Below are 23,186 nucleotides of genomic sequence, written 5' to 3'. Positions count from 1 at the left end.
CCAACCCTACAGTAGGATCCTAAGTCTAATTGGCTTCTTGTCTGATGGTAACGGTTTAGCCATGGGCGGGTATCTACCACTGGCTGGTCGCTGTGCCAGTGCTGCTGTTCAGCCCCACACTGTCACTGTCAGATTTGCCTCTCCCACCAGGCTACAGGTGTCAACAGGAGGGGGCACAGCTCATTACCCAGAGATAAGTGCTAACTCTGAGAAGCTGCCCTCAGCTTAGCAAAGCAACTGCCTCTTTTCATTTCACTACCATCTCGTTAAACCCACCCCTCTTAGTGGGTTTCTCACTGATTTTCCAACAGGCTGGGCAGTTAAGGCTCCTAAACCAGGGCTGAGGACAACTAAAGGTAAGAGAGCTGCCTGTGATAGTAACTGATGCTGGTGAAGGATCTAGCCCTCATGCCAGTGATGCCAAATATCTACATGCTACTCCAAACTTTTCTTTAGTCAGTGATGTACCTAAGGCTAAAAGTAACATGAAAATACTGTACAGAAAATAAATGAAAACTAGTATCTTCCTAGTGGGAGAATACCAGAGAGAGAAGTCTGGAAAGAAACTGGAAGCAGCAGTGGGGGGAGGAGGCTAAGAACCACATGTAAGAGACAAATCCTGAGGATGCAGCATAACAGAACAAGAAACCTTCTCAGTTACTGTTCCCCCCTGAGTGTCAAAGTAGGCTGAGGGGACCCAGAGCTGTGTATCTAGCTGTCAGCCAGACTGTTGGCAGCAATGAATGCTGTGCAGAAAGTAGAAAAGCAACCACCACCACCAGGCTCCTATCAGCAGGACCAGAGCAAATGTGGCCTTCAGGCTGCCTAACTAATGGAAACATGGCAGAGCAACAAATACTTCAGAGAAAAACTGGTACTAAATAGTGAAAGGAGGTGGGAGTAGGCATCATTAAATAAAAAGGAAGAAAACACAGACATAGTAGCAGGAAAGACTTTGCAACACAGGGCTTGTTCACCCTGCCTTGGAGAAACCCTGCTGGGGGTGGGAAGCTGCGGGGATCAGGCTGTCCCTACCTGCCAGCCCAGCAGTTTCTTGTAGCCTCTCTCCAGGACTGTCCACTTGATGGGAGGCAACTCACTCAAGACCTTGCATATAGGAGCTGCATGCACAGGGCCTCCTTTCTTCCCCAGTTCAGTGAAGCCATATCATCACCAATGCCTTCCACCAGTGAGCTTTTGGGGCCTCCCTTACAAGTGAGGGTCTCATCTGTGAGGACAGAGCTGGGCTTAAAAAAAAAAAACCTAAAGGGATCTCCCACTTTCTCCCCAAACAGAGCAGTTGCAAAGCAGCAAAGGCTGTTCCAGACCACACCAGAAAGGAGGTGCATGAGCACTGCTACCCTGTCAGCATGGTCCTTTGCACAGAGTCCAACTCATGAGGGACATACATCATCCAGATGCATGGCTGTTTCATCCACCTGCAGGACTGCAGTGCACAGGTCAGGTCTGTGCTGCTGCTGAGCTGTAGTCCAACTGTGCAGACACTTCACTGTGAAAGAACCGAGTTCAGGAAGCCCAGCTGTGCATCCATGCAGTTAGTCAGCTGCTAAGGTAGAGTGTGTACCCTAGAAATACTTTTTTAAGCCTTTAAAAAAAAACCCAAACATCCTCCTCTACTTCAATGCGTTAATGCAACATCTGTGGGCTAAGACAATGTATCGAGACCTACAGGTACCATACATAACATGTTCTGAGCATGACTTGTAAGAAACCCACTCCCAGTACAAAAAAGTACCCAGATGCCAGGCTATATTCTCCCCCTAAGAAGGTGACAATGTTCTGTTTACAAGAAAATACTGCTTCAGTTAAAAATGCTAAAAACCATTCTCTTGAGTTCATAGAAAAATAATCATGTCTATGTATGCACACGCATATTTACATACATTTATGTCTTTCAGATGCCTCAACTTTCTCCAGTAAATGGGGAAATACAAACACTCCATTACTGCTTTTTCTCCTCAGGTTTTTCAGCCTCTCCTTCTCCAACTGATAAGGTGCCACTACCATATTTTTTCACTCTGGTTTCTACTTTGACAAGTCTCTGCTTCACCTTCTGTTGAGATGAGCTGAATTCTGCCAAGAGCCTCGCAAACCTGGTCTGCAGTGTATCCAGAGCTGTTTCAAGTTTTCCTATTTTTTCTTCCAAGTCTTTTGGGTCAGCTCCTGCTTTTGCTGCTTCCTCATCTATTAAATTGTCTTTCATGAGAATTTGTCGCCCCTTCTCTTCCAGAGCTTTTTTGGCTTCTGGATATTCTGTGAGGGCTTCCATTAAATCATCTTTAGACAAGCAGAACAAATCAGAATAACCAATGCTCCTTATATTGGCTGTCCTCCTGTTGCCAGACTTGCTACCTTTGATGTTCAGGATGCTGATTTCACCGAAGTAGCTGCCGTCGCTCAGGACTACAAATTGGGTGATGCCATCATCCGCCACCACGGCCAGTTTCCCCTCTTTAATAATGTACATTTCTCTCCCAATATCTCCCTTTTTGCAAATGTAGTCCCCAGGGCTGAAGACCGTAGGTTTCAGTTTCAGCACCAGCTCAATGAGAAGCCCAGCTTCACAATCCTGGAATATACGCACTTTCTTCAGGGTGTCCAAATGGACATTGATGGCGATTTCAGCCTTCAACTTGTCAGGCAGATTTTTGAGCACTTCCTTCTCATCCACTGTCTTCTTGTTGGTCCAGAGGTAATCAAACCACTTAATAACTCTGGCTTCCAAGTCCTTAGTCACTTTTCGGAAATGCATGTACTGTTTAATGGAATCCACCTTGGCCTGGAATTCTGCCCTGGAGGCATTCATGTTGGAAATCATGGAGCCCACGTTACCGACAATGGTAGCGAAGATCAGCACACCCACCAGGAAGTCAATGACCACAAACAGATACTCTTCATCTTTCACTGGGGGAGGTGTTTCTCCAATGGTTGTCAGCGTCAGCGTTGACCAGTACAGACTGTAAATGTACTTCCTAGACAGGCGCGCATATTCCGGAACGCTCACATTAGGGTAGACCCACGTGTCAGTTCCAAATCCAATCACCTTTGAAATGGCAAAGTATATACACGCGTTCCAGTGAATGATGATAAGAATGTACAAGACAAGATTTCCAATCCGGAACATGTTGGGATAATTTGTCCTGGTCTCAGTCCTGTCAAAGAACTCGAAGAGCCGGCCGATGCGCAGCAAGCGGTTAAACCGCAGCTCGGGGTAGTTCAGCCCAAACTTCAAATACGCCAGGTCCGTCGGCACAAGGGACATCACGTCCAGTTTGAACTGCGAAGTTTTGACATAGTTATCTCGTAATTTCTTTTCATCCTTAACTAGCAAGCCTTGTTCCAGGAAACCTTCAGAGAACAAGAAACACACATTTCGCGTGTTAGCATGAAAACCCCACCAGCAGGACTGAGTGACTGACATTTCAGGTACCTGAGAACATGAAAATTTGGATCACAATGAATACAGACATTGATACACTGAGAGTTCATTTGATGAAAAATACTCATTGCCAATTTAAATCTTTCCATGAAGTTTCAAAGCTGACAAATCATGATAAAGAGCAATGACTGTTATTACCACAGCAGTCTCTGCAATTTTCCACTCTATTCTAGGACAGCTGTATCTTTTCCTTTTAGGTATCTTTGCAAAAAGAAAGGGGAGACTCAAATGTCTCATTTTTCCTGAATCATTGGCATGAGTCATAACTAAAGTTAACCAAGTCTTAAGCAATTGTGTATAAAATTGGAGAAGATGTTAAAGTAAATAACAAGAATAATTAGGTATAATAGATTGTTGGAAACTTTTTCAGAACAATATAGATCCCCTTAAGATAAAGAAATCCATTTTTTCCCCCTCCCTGTACTATGCTTTTCCTCATGTCCAATGTTAAAGATGACAGGATTTTCCTTTTCATTTCAGGAAAATGGTTCACAGTTATTTTGTGTTTCTGATGAGACAGCAGAATTTTGTACCTTGGTATTTCTTCATTCAAAACACTTTGAAAAGTATCTGTATGTTAAATTATGAGACGGCATAAATTGCCATGAGAGACCATTAAGTAAACTGCATCTGTGTAAGAGTTCTCATAGAAAAGCTGCCTGAGCACTACAGCTGCAGTGCTGTTTGGTACTTCTCAAAGTTCAAGGCATTGAAAATGTTCTGCAGGGAACAGCCCATGCACTGCCAAATAAACATCTGCTGCAATTGCAAGTGGAGATGTCCCAACCGTCTGGCCACTAGGCCAGTCAGGAGGAAAAGTCCACTGAGAGAAAAGCAAAACATTCCCTCTGTACTAGGTATTATCACATTTTGCCAGTTCCTTCGGGTTCATCCCATGCCACCACCCAGCTGGCTTAACCCAGTACCACCACCAGGCAGTGGGAGACCCAGCCAGGACCTTGCAGAGGCTGCAGGTGACCTGGATGGTGGCAGAGGAGCAGCACTGCTGCTTCCAGGCAGGGGCTGCAGACTGGAGGCTGCACTGGGTGCCAAGTCTTGCACTTGACCAACTCAATAACCACTTCTGAGCAGGAAGTACAGCTTGGCTAGGAAAGCAGCACTTGTGGGATGCAGTTGGTTTCTTGCCCCATCCAATGAGCACAAGAACGACCACGCACACAGCAATCATGACATGAGAGGGGCCTTATTCTCCCTTCCCCAGGCAGCCTGTGACAGTAGCCAGGCTGGCATGCCTGTTAAGCACTGACAGAACCTAATTTAGAGACAAGTGAAGAGCATTTGTTGGGATGTCCAGCCTTAAAACAATCCAAGCTGGTCAGACACTTCATCTTCCCAAAGCCTCCACTGTTGGGCTCTGCTGCAGACAGGATACTTACAGGTCAGACCTCCCAGGGGAATTTCTGTTTCCAGCCTTTATATCCATCCTGTGTCTGAAAACACTGTAAAATCCCACATGGACTCACCTGTTCTGAATCTGACCATCATGTCAAAAATATAGATGATATCAGAGATATAATCCAAGAAGAGCCATAATTTAATATGGTCAATTTGTAGCTCATCAAAGCAGGCTCTAAAGAAACAAAGGTACAAAAAAAATAATAATAAAAGAATAGTCACATCAACTGCACAAGCAGCGTACTTGCAATCTGTGTCCCAGCAGCATGGTAGTGCACCAGACTGGCACTGAAAAATTACATCAGCATATCTCCTTGCCTAGACATCCACACACAAGAGCTATGTCTAAAGAGACTAAAGAGACACTAGGATCTTAGGATTCAAAGGGGCTCAGGCCAGAAACAAAACCCAAATACATATATACCATACAGGTGCCCTTATGGAGGAGTACACGGAGCCCTGCAATTAAACATGCATCAGATTTAGTAGGATACACGTCTCAATTAAGATAATTCCCAAATATAAGATCACAGGATGCTGTGAGTTGGATGAGACCTTAAAGATCACCTAGATCCAACCCCCCTGCATGGGCAGGGACACCTCCCACCAGACCAGGTTGCTCAGAGCCCCATCCAACCTGCCCTTGAACACTTCCAGGGATGGGGCAGCCACAGCTTCTCTGGGCAACCTGTGCCAGTGTCACACCACCCTCACACTAAATAATTTCTTCCTAATGTCTCACCTAAATCTCCCCTCTTCCAGCTTAAAACCATTACCCCTTGTCCTCTCACTACACACCCTTATAAAAAGCCCCTCCCCAGCTTTCCTGTAGCCCCTTCAGGCACTGGGAGGCTGCTATGAGGTCTCCCTGGAGCCTTCTCTTCTCCAAGCTGAACAACCCCAACTCTCTCAGCCTGTCTTCACAGCAGAGGTGCTCCAGCCCTCTCATCATCTTTGTGGCCCTTCTCTGGACTTTCTCCTCTTTGTTCCATGTACTTCTTATGCTGGGGGCTTCAGAATCAAAATATTTTATTTCCACTGTAATATATTAAAGCTATATTTGATTGTGGATGTTGACCATGTGTTGCTCTTGCAACAGATGAGTAATTTCTAAACTACTTTTTAACATAGCAGATAGCAGTATTTTGTGCTCATGGTTTCCCAGTAGTAAGATTCCATCTTAAAAGGTAACTTGCCATTTTAGATTTTCTTTACTGGCATATTCTTGACAGTTTGAACATCTATTTGTTTCTGAGTGGCAAGCCATCCTCATCTCTCCCTGCCCTCTGACACAGCCTAAGTGAACCACTACTTTGACTCAAACTGCTTTCCATATTTTACAAGGGAAAATAAATACTCGAGTACTACCTTTCTGCCCTTCCAAGACCTACAGCTGCATGATACTATATTCAGGCAGCCCAACACTGCACACACACCCCTCTCTTCTGTTCTCTACTGGGTGATCTAGCAGTGGTTTCTGAGCCTGCATATCCCTGCAGCAAGCCGGTAGGTGGCACACAAAGGCCACAGCCAGCACTCCCAGGGACACACTTTGCCAGCTTTAAACGAACTGGTTTCAGAGAAAAGCATCGAAAGAAACACTGGCCATTGGATTCCAGTGGTATAGATGTCCTGTATCCCCAAGGGTGTATGAACTGTGACTCTTCTAGGGAAGCCACACAAAAATACCACAGGGAGATAAGAGGGTGACTTACATAGGAAACATAAGGACACACTAAATGGCTGTTAACTTAAATCCATACCTGCACACCAGCATACACCAGTTATAGAACACAGGTGCTGCAATTATGGTCAGCCAGTTGTAATACATGTTGCTTGAAGGATCTACCACAAAGACCTCTTTTTTTTGCCTGGAAAGGAAAACATGCAGATTTACACTAGAATTGTAAATAAGTGACCTGCTGGATCTCCCCTCTTCTGGAGTCTGCTTATCTCACTAGGAACTCACAGCTGCCTAAGAAGAGAAAGTAATCCATGTAGGCAGTTTCAGATGAGATGCCAGATCCTAGCTTCATCCCATCTGACATACTCTGTTTATTTGCTTGACCCAACTTTGGAAAAAAGTTAGTAAAAGTGGAATGAAAAACAAAGACATTTACATTGCCCAGGCCGAAAACCACATTCTGCACGAGCCCTACTGAAAAAAAACCCCAAAATATTGAATGATTCTTGTTATCATTTCAGCTACAAGGCTATGATCCATGGCTAGAGAGCCTTCCTTTGTAGATCAATGTTGATGTTTCTGGCAAATCCTATTGTGGAAATGACTGTACAAGCATGTATTTAAACAAATAAAACACGTGTATTCAAATACATGTTCATACAAGTAAGACTTGGTGTGTGCACATGCACAGATAGTGTGTGACTAGAACTGAAATGTGTATTATTATGAAAAAGCAAATGTCACACATTCACAGTCCTGGCTGCCTAGGTCTCAAAACAACGAGAGATGCTAAATGAAGAGTACAGGCTTGGAATTTAAACAAGGTTTCAAGAGCAGCATGGCTAATGGCAGGTGTAGAGTAGCTCATGAGTGCCCTTCCTCAGCACCAGACAGGCTGCTATGGAACAGACAACAATTAGGCATGTTATATGTTACCAGAGGAAATACATATTGGTGGATTGTGAGGTCCACAGCTGCAGAAGTTGTTCCAACAGCAATTGTGACCCTGCAATCTGAGAACTGTGTAACAGTGCAGGGAATATGTGACCCAGCAACGCCTGCACATGGACTGGTGTGACTTTTCCTCATCTCCAATAATGTAAATATATTAAAAAGCAATTATAATTTCTTTTATATTTCTGTGTATTTCTGGCATTAGCTGAATGTCTAGATGTTCATGTTAGTAGAGGAAGCTGCTTTGATCTAAAACGTATTTCCTTTGCCATCTTCACAACAATTTTGAGCCGATTCTTCTAAAAAAACTGGTCACCACCTCAAAAGTGGAGACCATTAAATATAGTCCTGTTATGACACAGTACACTACCCTCTCAACATTACAAGCTATCTTGGCTGAAATGTTTTTAAACATTTTAGGCCACTGCAAAGCTCAGGCTCTCACTAATTAAAGCTGAGGGAGAATCCTTAGAACAAAGGCTTTCTAATCAAACAACGCTTGGATTAAAGAAGTCAGGATACTGTGACTGAGCAGATTTCCTTAAGTGGAAAGTCCATGCAAATGCCTTCTCTTTTTACCTACTATAATTGTTATTTTTAAGGACTGGTAATACTGAATTATACTATGTTCAGGAGAGCTTGGGGGGGAATAATACAAGAGCAGGATCCATTTCTGTCAGCAGCATTCAAATGATTCCATTTTGTTGCAGAAACACAGCATCTCCTCATCAGTAGAGCCAAACTTCAGTGATCACTGGTAATGAACTGTACCATAATAAGTAATTAAATATGCTATTCAGGGTGATAACTAAACTTATTCATAAATCTGTAATTTTCTACAGGTAAGAATTTTGCTCTTTGTTCAAACCAGACTTCTTGTTCATCTGCTCTGAATCACCATGGGCACTGGTACAACAAAAAGCCTGTGCAAAGCAGGCCTCATAGTAAAAAAGTCATCTTCAACAGGAAATCACAGTGTTGAGAGGTTGCTGAATTTCCTTTTACTGACCTGTGCATGAAAGGTCTAACACAAGTCTTAAAGATGAAGCAAGTTTGTTGAGCAGTTGCACCTTTCCAAAGGGAAAACATATGAAAGATCTGACAGGCTAACACGTTGTGGAAGTGTTACTGTGAAATGCCATGTCCTGCTTTGTAGTGTAGGAGCTCTGTTACAAGCACACATTCATTCTTTATACTTACTCTTCTTTTTTTTTATCATCTTTTTTGTCATCTTTTTTGTCATCTTTCTTTTCCTCTTTCTTTTCCTCCTTCTTTTCCTCTTTAACCTCTTTCTTTTCTTCCTTTTTTCTGTACAACATAATGTAAGGCTTAGCAATATTACCAATATTCTAGCAGTTAAGGGAGGGGGTGGGTGTTGAGGTACAGGAAACTAGACTAGACTACAGATGAAGCAGGAGAGGGATCCAACTGGTAAAAAAGGTTTACAGGCTGTGTGAGGCCTCTTGAACTGAGACCACCACACTGTCACATCAGGTAACCAGCTGGCTGATTCTGTGCATTACACACCCACACCTTCTTGCCTTTTCAGACATCAGTGTACTGTGTACAAGTGTCTAATTAAATTATTCCAATTTGTTTCATCCTTTACCAACTCAGGCCTTTAAGAAGAAATCTATAAAATTATAAATGGAACTTGAAATGGCTTAACAAACTGTCCACATTCTTTGCATATCCAAAACCTCACAATGACTGTCTGAAGCTTTAATGGTGAGAAAATGAAATGAGGCTGAATTTCCTGTCAGAGTTCTTTAAAATCAACAAAGCTATAATTAATTCATCACCTTGGGCTTCAACGATTGTCTTGGGAAAGAATCCCAGTCAATGCTGGAACAAAACCAGCAAATGTGAAGAGCTGTGCCTTATTTAACTACATCATAATTTTACAAATGCTTTATAGTCAACATGATTAAGCCAACATACTTTAGACCCTGTACCTTACAGTGCAGATCTACTGTATTTACAAGATAGTCCATACCTACAAGATGACATGTGCCCCAAAAGCATTGTCTTCTTTCCATCAACTGTAAAGGAAGAATGGGTTGCCTAGTTCAGATGCAGGTCTCTGTGTGTGATCAGAGGAGCCATGCCCAAGTTGCTCTGCCTGTATCTGATTGCCACCATATTCAAAGGCTGAGCATTAAGCATGAAGTTCCATCCTTGCTAAATGCAATGGGAATTTTGCCTAGACCTAATGGAGTCATTATTGTCCCCATGTTTATTAATTGCTTTTCATGCAGTAACGGAAAATATGGACCATTTAACATAATTATATCCTACCACTGCATAGTATCCAGCACAGACTCAAGCTGCAATATTTAATTCTAGATACAGATTTTTCATACTGCTCAAGTATGTACAGGTTTTAGCTCACTAGAATGTGATAAGCCAGAGACAAAGATGCATCTGACTTCTCCCATTCTTAGATTTGTCTGAACAGAAGTCTTGAGCTAGGTTAACTTGTGCAGATAGGCTCACACAACCTCTTCAAAACTGCTGAAAGTTAACATCTTACCTAAGATTCTGTCAATACTTAGTCTTAGAGCTGAATGTGCTACATGCACATTCTGGTGGAAGCAACGTGATCAAAATCCTTTACTTCAAGAACCATGTAAGCTGAAGAACTGCACCCATTTGCACAAGCACAATATCCACCATCTGAGATCTCTCTGTTCTGTATTTGAAATTTCTGTATTTCTTGAAGCTGAAAGTGTCCCCATTGCTTAGACAGAAATGACTAAACATTCCTGACACTACAGTGTGTGTGGATAATGCATACATTAGCACATAATGCCTGGCTTGGATGAAAGCTGTGGACTCCTGCTCCCATGGGAGTTAAGTGTTCTCCTCTGAACTGCCACGACTGGGTCTGATTCTTCCCTGGTGCTGGTGTCAATAATGGACAAACTAGTTCAACAACACAAACATCCCACAGCAAAGACAGAATGCGTCATAAAAGTTGAAAAAATGCTGCTTCCAGGAGTTAAACCAACAGGTAAAATCTTTAGTGACCTCACTTGTGCTTTTCATGTACACTTGCTTGCATTATTCAGATCAGGAAAACTCTGCACTCTGAATGGCAGCCCTGTCTATGAATGTGCTTGTTACAGAGAGGCAGAAGCACTGTGAGGGAGAAGACAACAATCACCAACTTTAAGATAAATATAAATACATCCAGCAGTAGCTTTCAGCTATCAGCAATGAGCACCTGTTTCAATTCTTACCCTTAGACTGTTCCATAGTGTTGCAGCACCTCAGTGTAATTGAGAAAAGCCTAGACTCATTTGCTAAAAAATGCTGAGATCCTACACACCTCCACGGCCAGAGAAACACCTGCCTAGCTAACCCACACCCCTGAAACCTTTCAAATCATCATCACTGTAAGAGACAAAAACTGGAGGAGAAAAGAACCTTTGGGTTGACTGATCTTCTATTTATACATGCATCTCAACTCAAAGAAACAGTTTTTCACTTACCAATACTGGTTTCTACATGGCAGTGGGAACTACTACTGCTCAAGTCATTATTTCTTTGCCACTGACCCCCTCTGGAATTCTATGGCTTCTCTTTCCAACCTGCCCCAAAAAACTCTTTCCTATTTAAAAAACATCAAGATTTCACTGCACGTTACTGTGCGTGGTGCCTGACCTAAGGGCTAATTCACAGTTGCTTCAGAAGCAGGAAGACCTCTCGTTTAGGTGTAAGCACAAAGGTGATCAAGCTATTTAGAGGAAAAAAACCCAATAGTTTCCTGAAAGTATTTATGACAATCAGAAATTGTCCTGATAATTTTAAATTTTTTTCATTTGAAAGGCAATGAAAAAAAATAACCATCATCATGTTTGAGAACAGATCTGCTGCTGGATGCTGCAGAGCAGATGGGTACATCTTAAGATAGCTGTGATCAGACATTGGTGTTGAGTGACTTTAAACTGCGAGAGCTCTTCACCTTTTCAAGGTATTTCTCTTTGATGTAGCACTGTGAGATGTTTTGTCAAATCTAGAAAATAGACTCCAAAGGACAGCTTTTGTTAGAGCTTCTGCTGCAATGCCAGCCTCATTATATTGCCTGTCACTCTCTCTACATCTACACCAACAATATCTGCTGAACTGAAACACACGTTTTCAAAAGATGGTTAGTTTTCATTTAGACGGCACACGAGTGTTTTCTTGGTACCCTGATCAGTATCTACTTCTCATCAGACAACCTGAAACTTTTGAGGCACTTGATTTGCAAAAAGGGACTTACTATGTTGAAGGAGGAAAATCACTATTAGAAAATGAGTACATGAATCTTGTTGAAAAACTGAAGAATAAATGCAATAAAATCAGCCAGCTGAACTAGAGGAGGGAGGGACTAAATACTTAAACAAATTCATTCCTCGAGGGGTAAGAGTAACTTCAGACAAAAAACCAAAGTTCACAGGGAGCATGAAGGATGCTTTTCATACTAAGAAAACTAGAACTTTATCATTAATCTATATTTTTAGGAAGAGCTAAGAATTTTATACTACATAGGTTACTAGGCTATACAGGGAAATACAGAAGGAGCTAGTATCAGAAAGGTGTTTGGATCTTAGCAGTACTTACTCTTCATTGGTGTTGTTGCTAAAGTTGACATTAAACTTGGCCAGGGGCCAATGACTGCAGAGAGTTAAATAAAACACATTAAAGAGTGTAAAGACTGTTGGTACTTCATACACGTGTTTACAGACATGATGGACTGACTTACTAGCTTCTCTTACATACGCACTGATCAGATTAGGAAAATCAACTTTGACTGCAGAGATAAGCCCCATTGCATAACTACTTCAAGGCAACAGTTTGTTTTTACCCTGTGCTTGGCACACACATTTGTGACCACATCTCATGTCTGAAGCTTGTTCTCAGGCGTATTAGAGCATGGCAACATGTCCCTCACTATTTCTAGCCCTGTACTCATTTGTCTACTATTTTAAGCTTTCTTCAATCCTTTCAAGTCTTCTTCACAAGAGCCAAGCCTTGAGGATAAGTAACAACCATACCCACCATTGCTGCAGAGTTAAGCCTTATCACAGAATCATAGAATCATAGAACTATTCAGGTTGGAAAAGCCCCTTGGAATCACCAAGTTCAACCATCATCCCTACTCTACAAAGTTCTCCCCTAAACCAGATCCACCAACTCCACATCCCAATGACCCTTAAAACACATCCAGGGATGGTGACTCAAACACCTCCCTGGGCAGCCTATTCCAGTGTCTAACCACTCTTTCTGTGAAATAATAGCCTTATATAGAGGTTTGTTAAACCAGGATCAATGTTGTTCTCTCTAATTACTTTGAATCTGCAGTTGCTATTGACCCAGATGTCTGAAAAATCAGAATCTGGCTAATTCAACAAAATGTGCCTTTGAGCTGAATTTCTACAAAACAGATCAAGTGAGGATAAGTTGTGCTGGACCACAACAAATTCAGCTATCTTGTATGATGTGCAGCCCTTCAAAGGTTCTTGCTTTAATCTGAATTGCTAGCTGAGATTTTTGAAAGAAAACAACTTATTATTTGCTTATCTACCAGATTTTTGCTATGCAACAAAATATGGGAGTCTATGCTTCAGAGCATATTACCAAACAGAAAAGCACCGTTTGTCTTGGGACTTCATTCTCCTCTTTTAGCTGGAGTTAATTTTAAAACACAAGTCAAAGGACTGTAAACACATAAAGGTTTCTCTTGCAAAAAATTTAACCTAAGCATGAACATGCCTTCCATGCCAAAGAATATGTGCTATTAAAGCAGCCAAAAGATTTTCTCATTTTTGCATCAGAAGTCTTCTGTCATGTTGGCAGCTAAACTCCTGAGTAGATGTAACAAAGCAATGACACACAAAACTGCTTGTTTGGAGCTTCCTAACGCTCACAGATAATGTGCACAACATGAATGTCCTGAAAAGTCACAACTAGCAACATCCTAGAATCTTGAAACTGAAATGGCATTCATCCTCAGTAAAGAGGTAGCAGAGGTAGTAGAAAAGTAGCAACATCAAGTTGCACAGGTAGCACGTGATAAAATTCCATTCTGGTGGAAGCAACATGATCAAAATCCTTTACTTCAAGGTCTTTGCTACAGTGCAGTGAGGGGGAAAGGGGAAGTCTCCTGAAAGCCATAATAGTTCAGTTATAAGAAGACTCCTGGGCATCATTAAATGCTCTGTTCATCTTCTATGTTAAGCTCCTTACTCTCTTATTAAAATAAAACATCTTAATTGCCAAGAAGATACCGTAAGCTCAGCTGTCTTCCTTCAAAGTACAAACACATCTCCTTACCTGCTTGCGCCCCCAGGCCGGTCCCGCACGCCCAGAAAGGAGCGGATGTTCGCTTGCCTGCTGGACACCTCTACAAGCTCTGGCCCTTGGATACGTTCCAGGAAAGAATCAGGTCTTTGGTCTTCATGGTGCAAGTGTCTCGTGGCCCACGACCTTGTGGACACGACAAACCGTGAGAGCCTGCATGGAACAGAGACACAACAGTGACTAAACCAGACAAGAGTACCAGACGCTTCGAATCATCCCCACGAGGAGCAGCCCAGGAGGAGTTTGCTCCACTTCTCCACCTACCATGAAATTAAACGTGATGGGTTAACTGTGTGAACCCAGGCACTTCCCACAATTTCATACATCACCTTTTGCAGTGGGGTCAGGAAAGTATCTCTCACATCAGTTCCCAGGGCGCTGCACTAGCACCCACCACAAGAGCAACAGAATATTCTTGCCAAGTGGAGGCAAATCCAGTCATTGGGGTGGGGCAGTTGACTTCTGACAAATTTCTAATGCTGATGTGGTAATGAAGGAATCCCATGCTGACAGAATTAGGAGATACAAAATATTAATGGGATCACATGCTCAAGGGCAGGTACACACAGTGGCAACAAAGCTGAATAGTCAGTGAGGAAGGATGGGCTTTGAAAGAAGGAACAGTAACAATTCAGCCACTTGCCCTGTGATTTTAAAGGGTCTGTCTGCAGACAAATTAATCGCCTGTCACATATAAACCTGCCTACTGAATAGGAAGCACTGTTTCCTCATTCTAAGTTTCTAGTAGATCACTGAAATGAGATAAGCAAAAAATCATTACAACATAATTAATCACTGAACCATTATGTATCTTTGTCTCTATCCACTAACTCACATTACTAATCCCTATAATTTTTCTGTCAAAGATCAAAAGGAAACACGTTTCTGAAAAGCAGAAATAACGGAGACTGAAATCTAAAAAAAGATATTATATTTGTTACCCAAAAAATATGCTGTATTATTTCCTATCAGCAGTCTAGTTTGGGCAAGAGTGGTGTTAATTCAGATTTCCCAAATCTGGCCTCAAAAAGAAGGTAATGAAAACCTGAAGGGTGCTGAACTTCTTACAGAGACTTTGGGCCACTAAAGGAAAGCTCTTTACATTCTCCCTCCATCTGCCAGGATTACATGTGCTTAGAATCCACAAAGCAGTTGATATGAACAGTTTTAATCTTAGGGTAAAGTCTCTTGATTGCAGTTCTCAAGGGCCTAACTACACCTTCTCATGGAACCTGCCCTGGTTACTCTCAAATAAAAGGATAAAAAAGGGCCCGAGTAATATAATAAATTGTAAGATATTTCTAGTTCTTTAGCACTACACCAATATAGCATCATATATATCACCTACAATTTCCAACAATTAAGAGAATTCAAAGCCTAGCAAGAACACACACAAAAGAGAAGCTCCACATAAGTCTGAGATTATTTAATAGATCTCTCATTCTATTAAAAAAATGTTGCATAAAATTAAGCTACAGAATTTTTCTCCTTGCCTGAGCAGGGCTCAGCTGTCACATAAGGATTGGTATGGAAAACTACTGATATGGATGATCTTACTTATGTTAGAAAATAAAGAATTTTTATAAGACCTACTCATTAAGGAACAAATAATTGTACCAAATAAGACTGAGAGCCTCTCTATCTGAACAAAGAATCAGAATTTTCTGGTTTCTGCAATGCTGTATTATTTTCACATTTTTGTCCTTTACATTTCAAAGACAGAGAAGTCTTATCAGGTGCTGTTGGCTTAGGTCCTTGAGAACTTGCATTCAAGAGGCATATTATTTTACCATAATATTTAAATTGCTAAGTATTCATGTTTTCATTAATATGCTCCTGCATATTCAGAGCATAAGTAAGTGTAGCTTCACATGTGTAATTCAAACCATCCTGAAAAAAAGTCAAGAACAATATAAGCAAAGATTAAAAAGGAAGTTCTCAATATGAGTTTATATATTAACATGCTTTATGTTTACATACACTGTTTTCACTTGAAACCAACTTCTTCCAGACTTTGTAATCCACAAGAAGTGGTATCACTATCTGACAACCAAACAGGGAAATACAAGTTTATTCTGCACCACACAAAAGGCTGAAGTGAAAACATTTTTTATGTTACTCCAGTATTATGATTATTTTTTACTTTGCTCTTTGAAACAATTTAAACTGAATACTGGAAATGGTATTAGTTACCTTGCCATTGCTCCCCTGCCTGTGAATGAGCTCATCTGAGATTCAGATATGTTTCTTCCGTCCACAGAAATGACTCTCTGGAGTTCTGAAGATGCATCCTCACACAGTGGATGGGTTCTGCAAAAGCAATTTTAAAAAAAATAATTCCATACAGCCTCGAGCAGACTTCCTCCCATCTGATTCTTTCCACCACTAAATAGGCAAACTGTGAAGCAAACTCTGCTCTTCCTAGTAAGGTGGCATACACTTGTTAAAGAGAAAGCTAAGGGGAAGAATGGCTGGAGAGCTGCCCAGCAGAGAGGGACCTGGGGGTTCTGATTGATAGGCAGCTGAACATGAGCCAGCAGTGTGGCCAAAAAGACCAATGGCATCCTGGCCTATATTAGAAGTCATGTGGCCAGCAGGACCAAGGAGGTGATCTGTACTCAGCACTGCTGAGGCCTCACCTTGAATACCGTGTCCAGTTTTGGGCACCTCAATGCACAAAGGACATTGAGGTGCTGGAGTGTGTCCAAAGAAGGGCAAAGAAGCTGGTGAAGGGCCTTGAGAACAAGTCTTATGAGGAGCTATGGGAGTCTTATGGGGCTATTTAGTCTGAAGAAGAGGAGGCTGAGGAGAGACCTCCTTGCCCTCTACAACTACCTGAAAGGAGGTTGTAAAGATGTAGGTGCTGGTCTCTTCTCACAAGTGATAGAACAAGATGAAATGGCCTCAAGCTGCACCAGGAGAGATTTAGACTAAACATTAGGAAGAACCTTTTCACTGAAAGGGTTGTCAGACATTGGAACAGGCTGCCCTAGGAGGTGTTTGAATCAATATCCCTGGATGTGTTTAAAAGTCGTCTAGATGTGGCACTTGAGAATGTGGCTTAGTGCTGGGCTTGGTAGAGTAGGGTTAATGGTTGGACTCGATGATCTTGAAGGTCTTTTCCAACCTAAGTGATTCTATGATTCTATATTCCTACTTTTTTTGGAGCCATCCAACACAAAATTAAGTCAGTGGAGGCTCTGCCATCCATCCCAGCAAACTCAGAACCTGATTACTCTTTACTGGTCAGTACTACTTTGCTATGCAGATACACCATTATGAGAAGCATGTTTTCTACTGCATATCACATCCTGTAAGGTTATCAGCAGCTTTCCTTCAACATGGAGTTCACCCCCAAGGAGTTTTAAAGTGACTCCTCACTGCTTTTTTCAGTGTTGCTCTCCTAGACATTGTTTTGAGTTTAACAATCCAGAATTTCTACCAGTGTGGTTCCTTTTTATGACTCAAAGCAAATCCACATCTCTTTTTGCTTTCACTCTTGCTTGGCCTGAAAGGGAAAATGGTGATTTTGCAGTAGTTGGTCCTGAGGATGACCACTGCTGTTCTTACAAGCCTGCTGTTGCCAGCTGCACAACTGCAGACCTGAAGCTGCTTCCCTTTTAACTAAAACTGCCCCTACTGCACAGCAAAACAGGCAACTGGGCTTCAGGGCTGCTCTGGCAGCCAGGAGATGCAGCATCTCTCAGGCTACTGCCCCTCAAGAAAAGCCCTGCAACAGCCCAGCTGCACACAATTGCAGGCACTGATGATAAATTAAGCTCTGTGCAGTGTCTGCTAGCTGCCATGAGGTCCTGTAATTGTAAGAGTGCCTATTAGCACTGAAATAATTAGCATTTGGGGAGAATGGATGAAATTTTAGCTTTATCTTCCAGTTAAGGGAGTTTTGAAATGTACTCCACTGGAACTTGAACTTCACCAAAGCTCACTATGGAATTTTTTTCAAGGGCAGCTAAGGTTTTCTTTGTGGTTTTCATTCTTTAATACTCTCTTTCACAAGACTTTGTCACATCCACTAGGGATCACTTTTTTCTCCCCTTTGTAATGCAAACAACTCTCACATGACTCTGTTAATCTGTATTGCCAGGAAAACACTGACAACAATGATACTTGCAGTATCTTCATAAGAACTGGCAACAGCATTTTGAATACCCATAAGAGGATAATTAGAAACTAAATGTTGTGTGTAGTCACAGCTGAGAAACTGACAAACAGAATTAAAACTTTATCATTTCTACACAAGGAACCATGACAAAAAAATAAAGGTTCTGCCAATCCCAGAATTCTCAACTTGTTAATTGTCTTCTTCTCTTCTAATAAGAAGACAACAAGAGACACTGTTCAGTATTGAAAAACTTTTATGCCCTGCTTTATATTGTGGGTGCTGAAAATATTGTGGATACCAAAATCTCCCTCATGGCTTCTAGAGGAGGATGAATAAACTCATGGAGCAGAAATCCATTATGGATTGCCAGATTCCCCAAGCCTCCTGAGCTGAATGCTGGGAGACTATAAAAGGAAAGGATGCTGCAGATACTTGCTTTTTTTTTGCTTTTTTTTTTTTTTTCTCCCTGGAGCACCTGCCTACAGTCTTGCTGGAGAAAAGGCACTGTGCTAGTCAGTCTTTTAGACTGCACTGCCACGGCTGTTTTAAAGTCCTTTTATTCCTTGTTACAGAAAAACAGGTATTTTGTGCGATCCTAGACAGCAACAGATTTAATATTGCTGCTTCTGTTCTGACTTACAAATTCTGAATCCTGAAAATAATTGTTAAGCTAGTGGGAGTTCTTAGAAAATAATTTTAAGTGTCACCTATGTGAAAAAAATAAATATATTTGAAGAAATAGAGTGTTCCATGGAGGCTGAAGCCAGTATCTTTTCTTTCCCATTTGGATGAATAAGAAACTTTATTCCATCAGTGACTCAGAAATTGAGGAGTATCTCACTAAGTTGCAGTAACTCAACAGCTTTTAGTGACTCTATATTGAGTTGTTATATTTGCTCTAAATTCAGGTAATTAAATATAGGCATCACAAAACAAAGTTGTGAATAAAAATACAGAAAACAAAGTAAGCATGGATTAAAATACTTCAGGTATCCTTGGAAGTAGAATTTTAAAAAGGAAAAAGACTGTCAGAATGCATTCTTTGTTAGTCTAAGAAAACCCCACACAGAGGTCAGGCCCAGAAAATTGGGCCAATTCAACTTTTTCTGAACTTTTGGAGGGAGATTTATTCTGATTTTACTATCCCCTATACACACACTGAAATACAAGGACAACATGTGATGTTCCACTTGCATAGAACCATGCTGATTTATTAGAGGGAACAGGAGCCAAGCAGGAGCTGAAAACTGCTGTCTAAAATGCACTGTGAAATATATATATATTGTAAACCTTTTTTAGTCCCAGTTTGCTTTATCATTGATGTTACTGTGTTTGCATCTGCTGGCAATAAATAGAAGTCTACCCATGAAGAGCTCAGCTTTCTTGTGAATAAATGCTTAGGAAAGCAATGTAGAATAGTGCAGAGACAGCTCTATCAGGCACCAAAAGCAACACTGTCCTACTAGCTCCATTTATAAGCACATAATCACAATTGCTAAGTACATGATCTTTTAAGTGCTTTGCATGCATGATCATCACCTCCATACTCCTCAGCAGTCTTCACAGGAGAGCCCTCTGATCAGCTTCATGGCCCTCCCCTGGACATCTCCATGTCCTTCTTATGTTGGGGGCTTCAGAATGAAAGACAGCACTCCAGGTGGGGTCTCACAAGAGTGAAGTAGAGGGGGAGAATCACCTCCCTTGACCTGCTGGCCATGCTACTTTTGATATAGCCCAGGACACATTTTGCTTTCTGGGCTGCAGGTACACATTGCTGGTTGGGCTTCTCATCCACCATCACCCTCAAGTTCTTCTCCTCCAGACCGTTTTCAATTCATCCTCCACTCAGCCTGTATTTGTGCTTGGGATTGCCCTGACCCAGGTGCAGGACCTTGCACTTGGCCTTGCTGAACTTCATGCATTTTGCATGAGCCCACTTCTCAAGCCTGTCAAGGTCCCCCTGCATGGCATCTCCCCCTTCCAGCATGTCAACCACATCACACAGCTTGGGCAGGAGCTGAAAACTGCTGTCTAAAATGCACTGTGAAATATATATATATTGTAAACCTTTTTTAGTCCCAGTTTGCTTTATCATTGATGTTACTGTGTTTGCATCTGCTGGCAATAAATAGAAGTCTACCCATGAAGAGCTCAGCTTTCTTGTGAATAAATGCTTAGGAAAGCAATGTAGAATAGTGCAGAGACAGCTCTATCAGGCACCAAAAGCAACACTGTCCTACTAGCTCCATTTATAAGCACATAATCACAATTGCTAAGTACATGATCTTTTAAGTGCTTTGCATGCATGATCATCACCTCCATACTCCTCAGCAGTCTTCACAGGAGAGCCCTCTGATCAGCTTCATGGCCCTCCCCTGGACATCTCCATGTCCTTCTTATGTTGGGGGCTTCAGAATGAAAGACAGCACTCCAGGTGGGGTCTCACAAGAGTGAAGTAGAGGGGGAGAATCACCTCCCTTGACCTGCTGGCCATGCTACTTTTGATATAGCCCAGGACACATTTTGCTTTCTGGGCTGCAGGTACACATTGCTGGTTGGGCTTCTCATCCACCATCGCCCCCAAGTTCTTCTCCTCCAGACCATTTTCAATTCATCCTCCACTCAGCCTGTATTTGTGCTTGGGATTGCCCTGACCCAGGTGCAGGACCTTGCACTTGGCCTTGCTGAACTTCATGCATTTTGCATGAGCCCACTTCTCAAGCCTGTCAAGGTCCCCCTGCATGGCATCTCCCCCTTCCAGCATGTCAACCACATCACACAGCTTGGTGTCATGGGCAAACTTGCTGAGGGTGCACTCAATGCAACGTGTTTAATTGCTTTCCTGAACTATAGCCAACAGGATTCAGAGGAAGATCCAGGGAAAGGAGAAATGCTGTTACTCTAGAAAACCTGTAGCTTTTCTCCCAATGTCTATAGCTGTCTATTCTGCTACAAGACAAAGAAGGGATAAAATTTTGGATGGGATCTGTCTTTTGGTACAGATATACTCTAAAACAAATCTGAATTAAAAGCACGTATCAGAATTCTCTGTTATTCAAAAGGTACTGTATATACTTACTAGCAATCACTTCAGCAATCCAAAAACATCCAAACAAAATATGGCATCTTATCCAGAGCAAGATTGTATCTTTTTACTCATCTATGAACTCCATTAACACTCATGACAGCAAACTTTCTTTGCAATCAATGTCTCTTCAAGACCATCATCATCACAATGAAGTGCAATTCCTATTTCAGTCCCTCTATCTGTCATAAGCAGGTCACTGCCTCTGAAACTGCAGATGAGTGCAGTGATTTAATTCTACATTTAAAACCTTTATAACCACACTCTCACGTCCTTGCCAGTAATTCCATTCTATAAACTGCCAATCACCAATATCCTCTACAAAAAGGACATTAAAAAAAGGCAAAGAGTCTCATTTTGATCTGTGTTTTCCCATTTCTGAGGTACCTCTGTAGAGACAAAAGGACTCCCTAATCAGACCATGGGGAAGTAAAACTGAGTCCAGCAGGCCACAGTGTAAAGAATAAAATCAACTTCATTTTCACTAGTGTAGGTACATCTACGTAACAGAAGCTTATCACAAAAGCAAAGCAGAAAGAAAAAAAATGGACCAACTCAAACAGGAAAACTATCACATCCCTACTAAATCAGAGCAAGATGCAATCCAAAATTATCCTAATGCAGGCAGCCCTATCAGCCCAGCAGGTTTTGAGTGCTCTAGTCTTAAGTACACATTTGACCAGCAAGACACAGACTGACAAAGGTCCCCCTAGTGAAGGTGGTTGACCACAACAAGTCAAAAGCAAAACACTTTCCAGTCTGTACAGGTGCTAGGATTATCAGACACTTTCCTGCAGGCCCAGCAGGGTTTGCCCAGACTAGACAGATGACTGATACTGTGTATAATATAAGTGGAAGCTCACTGGCACATTTTAAACAGCCACTTAAAAACTGACAAAACAGAAAAAGGTGAATGTAAAGAAACTGTTAGAGCTCCACTGTACAGTGAGAGGCTCTGAAAAGTCAGTATTTAAATGTTGATATTCTTTATACACCACAAATGTTCTCTATCACAGGAACAAGCCAATTGTCAGAGGCTGCTTTAAAAAAACAAAACAAAAACAAACAAAAACAAACAAACCAACAACTTTGTGAGGGTTTTCACTGCCAGGCACTGGGAGGATCCCTTTTTCTCCAAATCCCATAGACTGTGGAAAGCACAGACCTTGTGGTGACTTGAGAAAAAGGTTTCTCCTTACTGAGTTGGTGTGATTCCCAGTGATGTGAAAATGGGCTTCAATCCTGAGGTAATACAGATTCTGGTTCCAAAACTGTGAGCCATGACAACCTTCCTGTTGCTGTCTCTTCCGGACTTTGGCTACTCATCCTTAAGTCAGTGAAGTGCACTAAGTCAACAATATCTTGTTGTAACACACCCATAATGCAGAGCTAGAGGAGTGCCACAATGTACGCAGCAGATCTGTCCTCTTGACTGTGATGGAAGGAGTAAGTTACCTGATACAGCCATTTTCAATCCTTTCAAGATCTTCATCAGTAGGTCTGACAGATATTCCGTGCATACCAGGGTAGGAGCGTTGGGTGTTGATTTTTGCCATTTTGCTTTACATATCAACATCTAAATGACAGCTGAAACAGGAGGGGAAAAAAAACCAAACATGTTGTGAAGGCTGCAAGACAAACGTGCTCACTACTTAAAAAGAGCTATTTATTAAAACAATGGAAGAGCAAAACCAAATTCAGCTAACTGAAGAACAGCCAGTGATATTTAGCCACACAATATGACACACACTTCTTGATTTATTTGCACTAAACAGAGAAAAGCACTAGTAAAAATATAACAAAATTCAACATGACCAAAGGTTTACATGACATATTTTTTTAGTCTCTGGGTTTTCTGAATACCTACCTTGTCATACCTATTATCCATAGCAAGACTGTATTTTAAAATCTCATTAAAACAATGTTGCAGTTAGCCAACCAAAAAAAGCTAGGTGATCCATGTGCTAGGACAACCCATCCCACTTTAAGTTGATGTTACTGTGCTAATTTTACCTATTTTATGATTAAGTTTTTTATTCTGAAAATGCATCACAACCAAGCAGATAATTAACAAAATGTATCCCTCAGCTTAATGTATGGCATGCATTAACTCTGT

The 23,186-nt window shown here is 41.6% G+C and overlaps 1 protein-coding gene across 3 annotated transcripts; it reads right to left on the bottom strand.

Annotated features, from left to right (window-relative positions):
* Positions 1-1,612: 1,612 nt before the first annotated feature.
* Positions 1,613-22,658, bottom strand: CNGA3 (cyclic nucleotide gated channel alpha 3). 3 transcript variants are annotated; one of them, XM_009998719.1, is made up of 8 exons: positions 22,526-22,658; positions 16,056-16,172; positions 13,836-14,015; positions 12,123-12,176; positions 8,715-8,822; positions 6,640-6,747; positions 4,945-5,051; positions 1,613-3,369 (listed from the first exon to the last, which is right to left on the bottom strand). In XM_009998719.1, exons 1-8 carry the CDS (start codon positions 22,624-22,626, stop codon positions 1,964-1,966), a joined length of 2,181 nt encoding a protein of 726 aa, XP_009997021.1. In that variant the 5' UTR covers positions 22,627-22,658; the 3' UTR covers positions 1,613-1,963. The 3 variants fall into 3 exon arrangements, with proteins under 3 accessions (XP_009997021.1, XP_009997028.1, XP_009997036.1); XM_009998726.1 differs by having other exon boundaries at positions 1,964-3,369; positions 6,640-6,734; positions 8,801-8,822; positions 22,526-22,626; XM_009998734.1 differs by lacking the exons at positions 8,715-8,822; positions 12,123-12,176 and having other exon boundaries at positions 1,964-3,369; positions 22,526-22,626.
* Between the last annotated feature and the right edge of the window lie 528 nt (positions 22,659-23,186).

Source organism: Chaetura pelagica, unplaced genomic scaffold, assembly GCF_000747805.2.
Source record: "Chaetura pelagica isolate M959 unplaced genomic scaffold, ChaPel_1.0 scaffold120, whole genome shotgun sequence".
NCBI lineage: Eukaryota > Metazoa > Chordata > Aves > Apodiformes > Apodidae > Chaetura > Chaetura pelagica.
This window is presented reverse-complemented; position numbering and strand designations above follow the sequence as displayed.

What these genes read in the sequence shown, in the direction of transcription:
- CNGA3 (XM_009998719.1), bottom strand. Translation starts at nt 22,626, where the DNA reads ATGGCAAAAATCAACACCCAACGCTCCTACCCTGGTATGCACGGAATA. An exon ending in AGCAACAACACCAATGAAGA is followed by an intron (nt 8,823 to 12,122) that starts GTAAGTACTGCT and finishes TATGTTGTACAG; the next exon opens with AAAAAAGGAAGAAAAGAAAG. An exon ending in TGGTGTATGCTGGTGTGCAG is followed by an intron (nt 5,052 to 6,639) that starts GTATGGATTTAA and finishes TTGTTTCTTTAG; the next exon opens with AGCCTGCTTTGATGAGCTAC.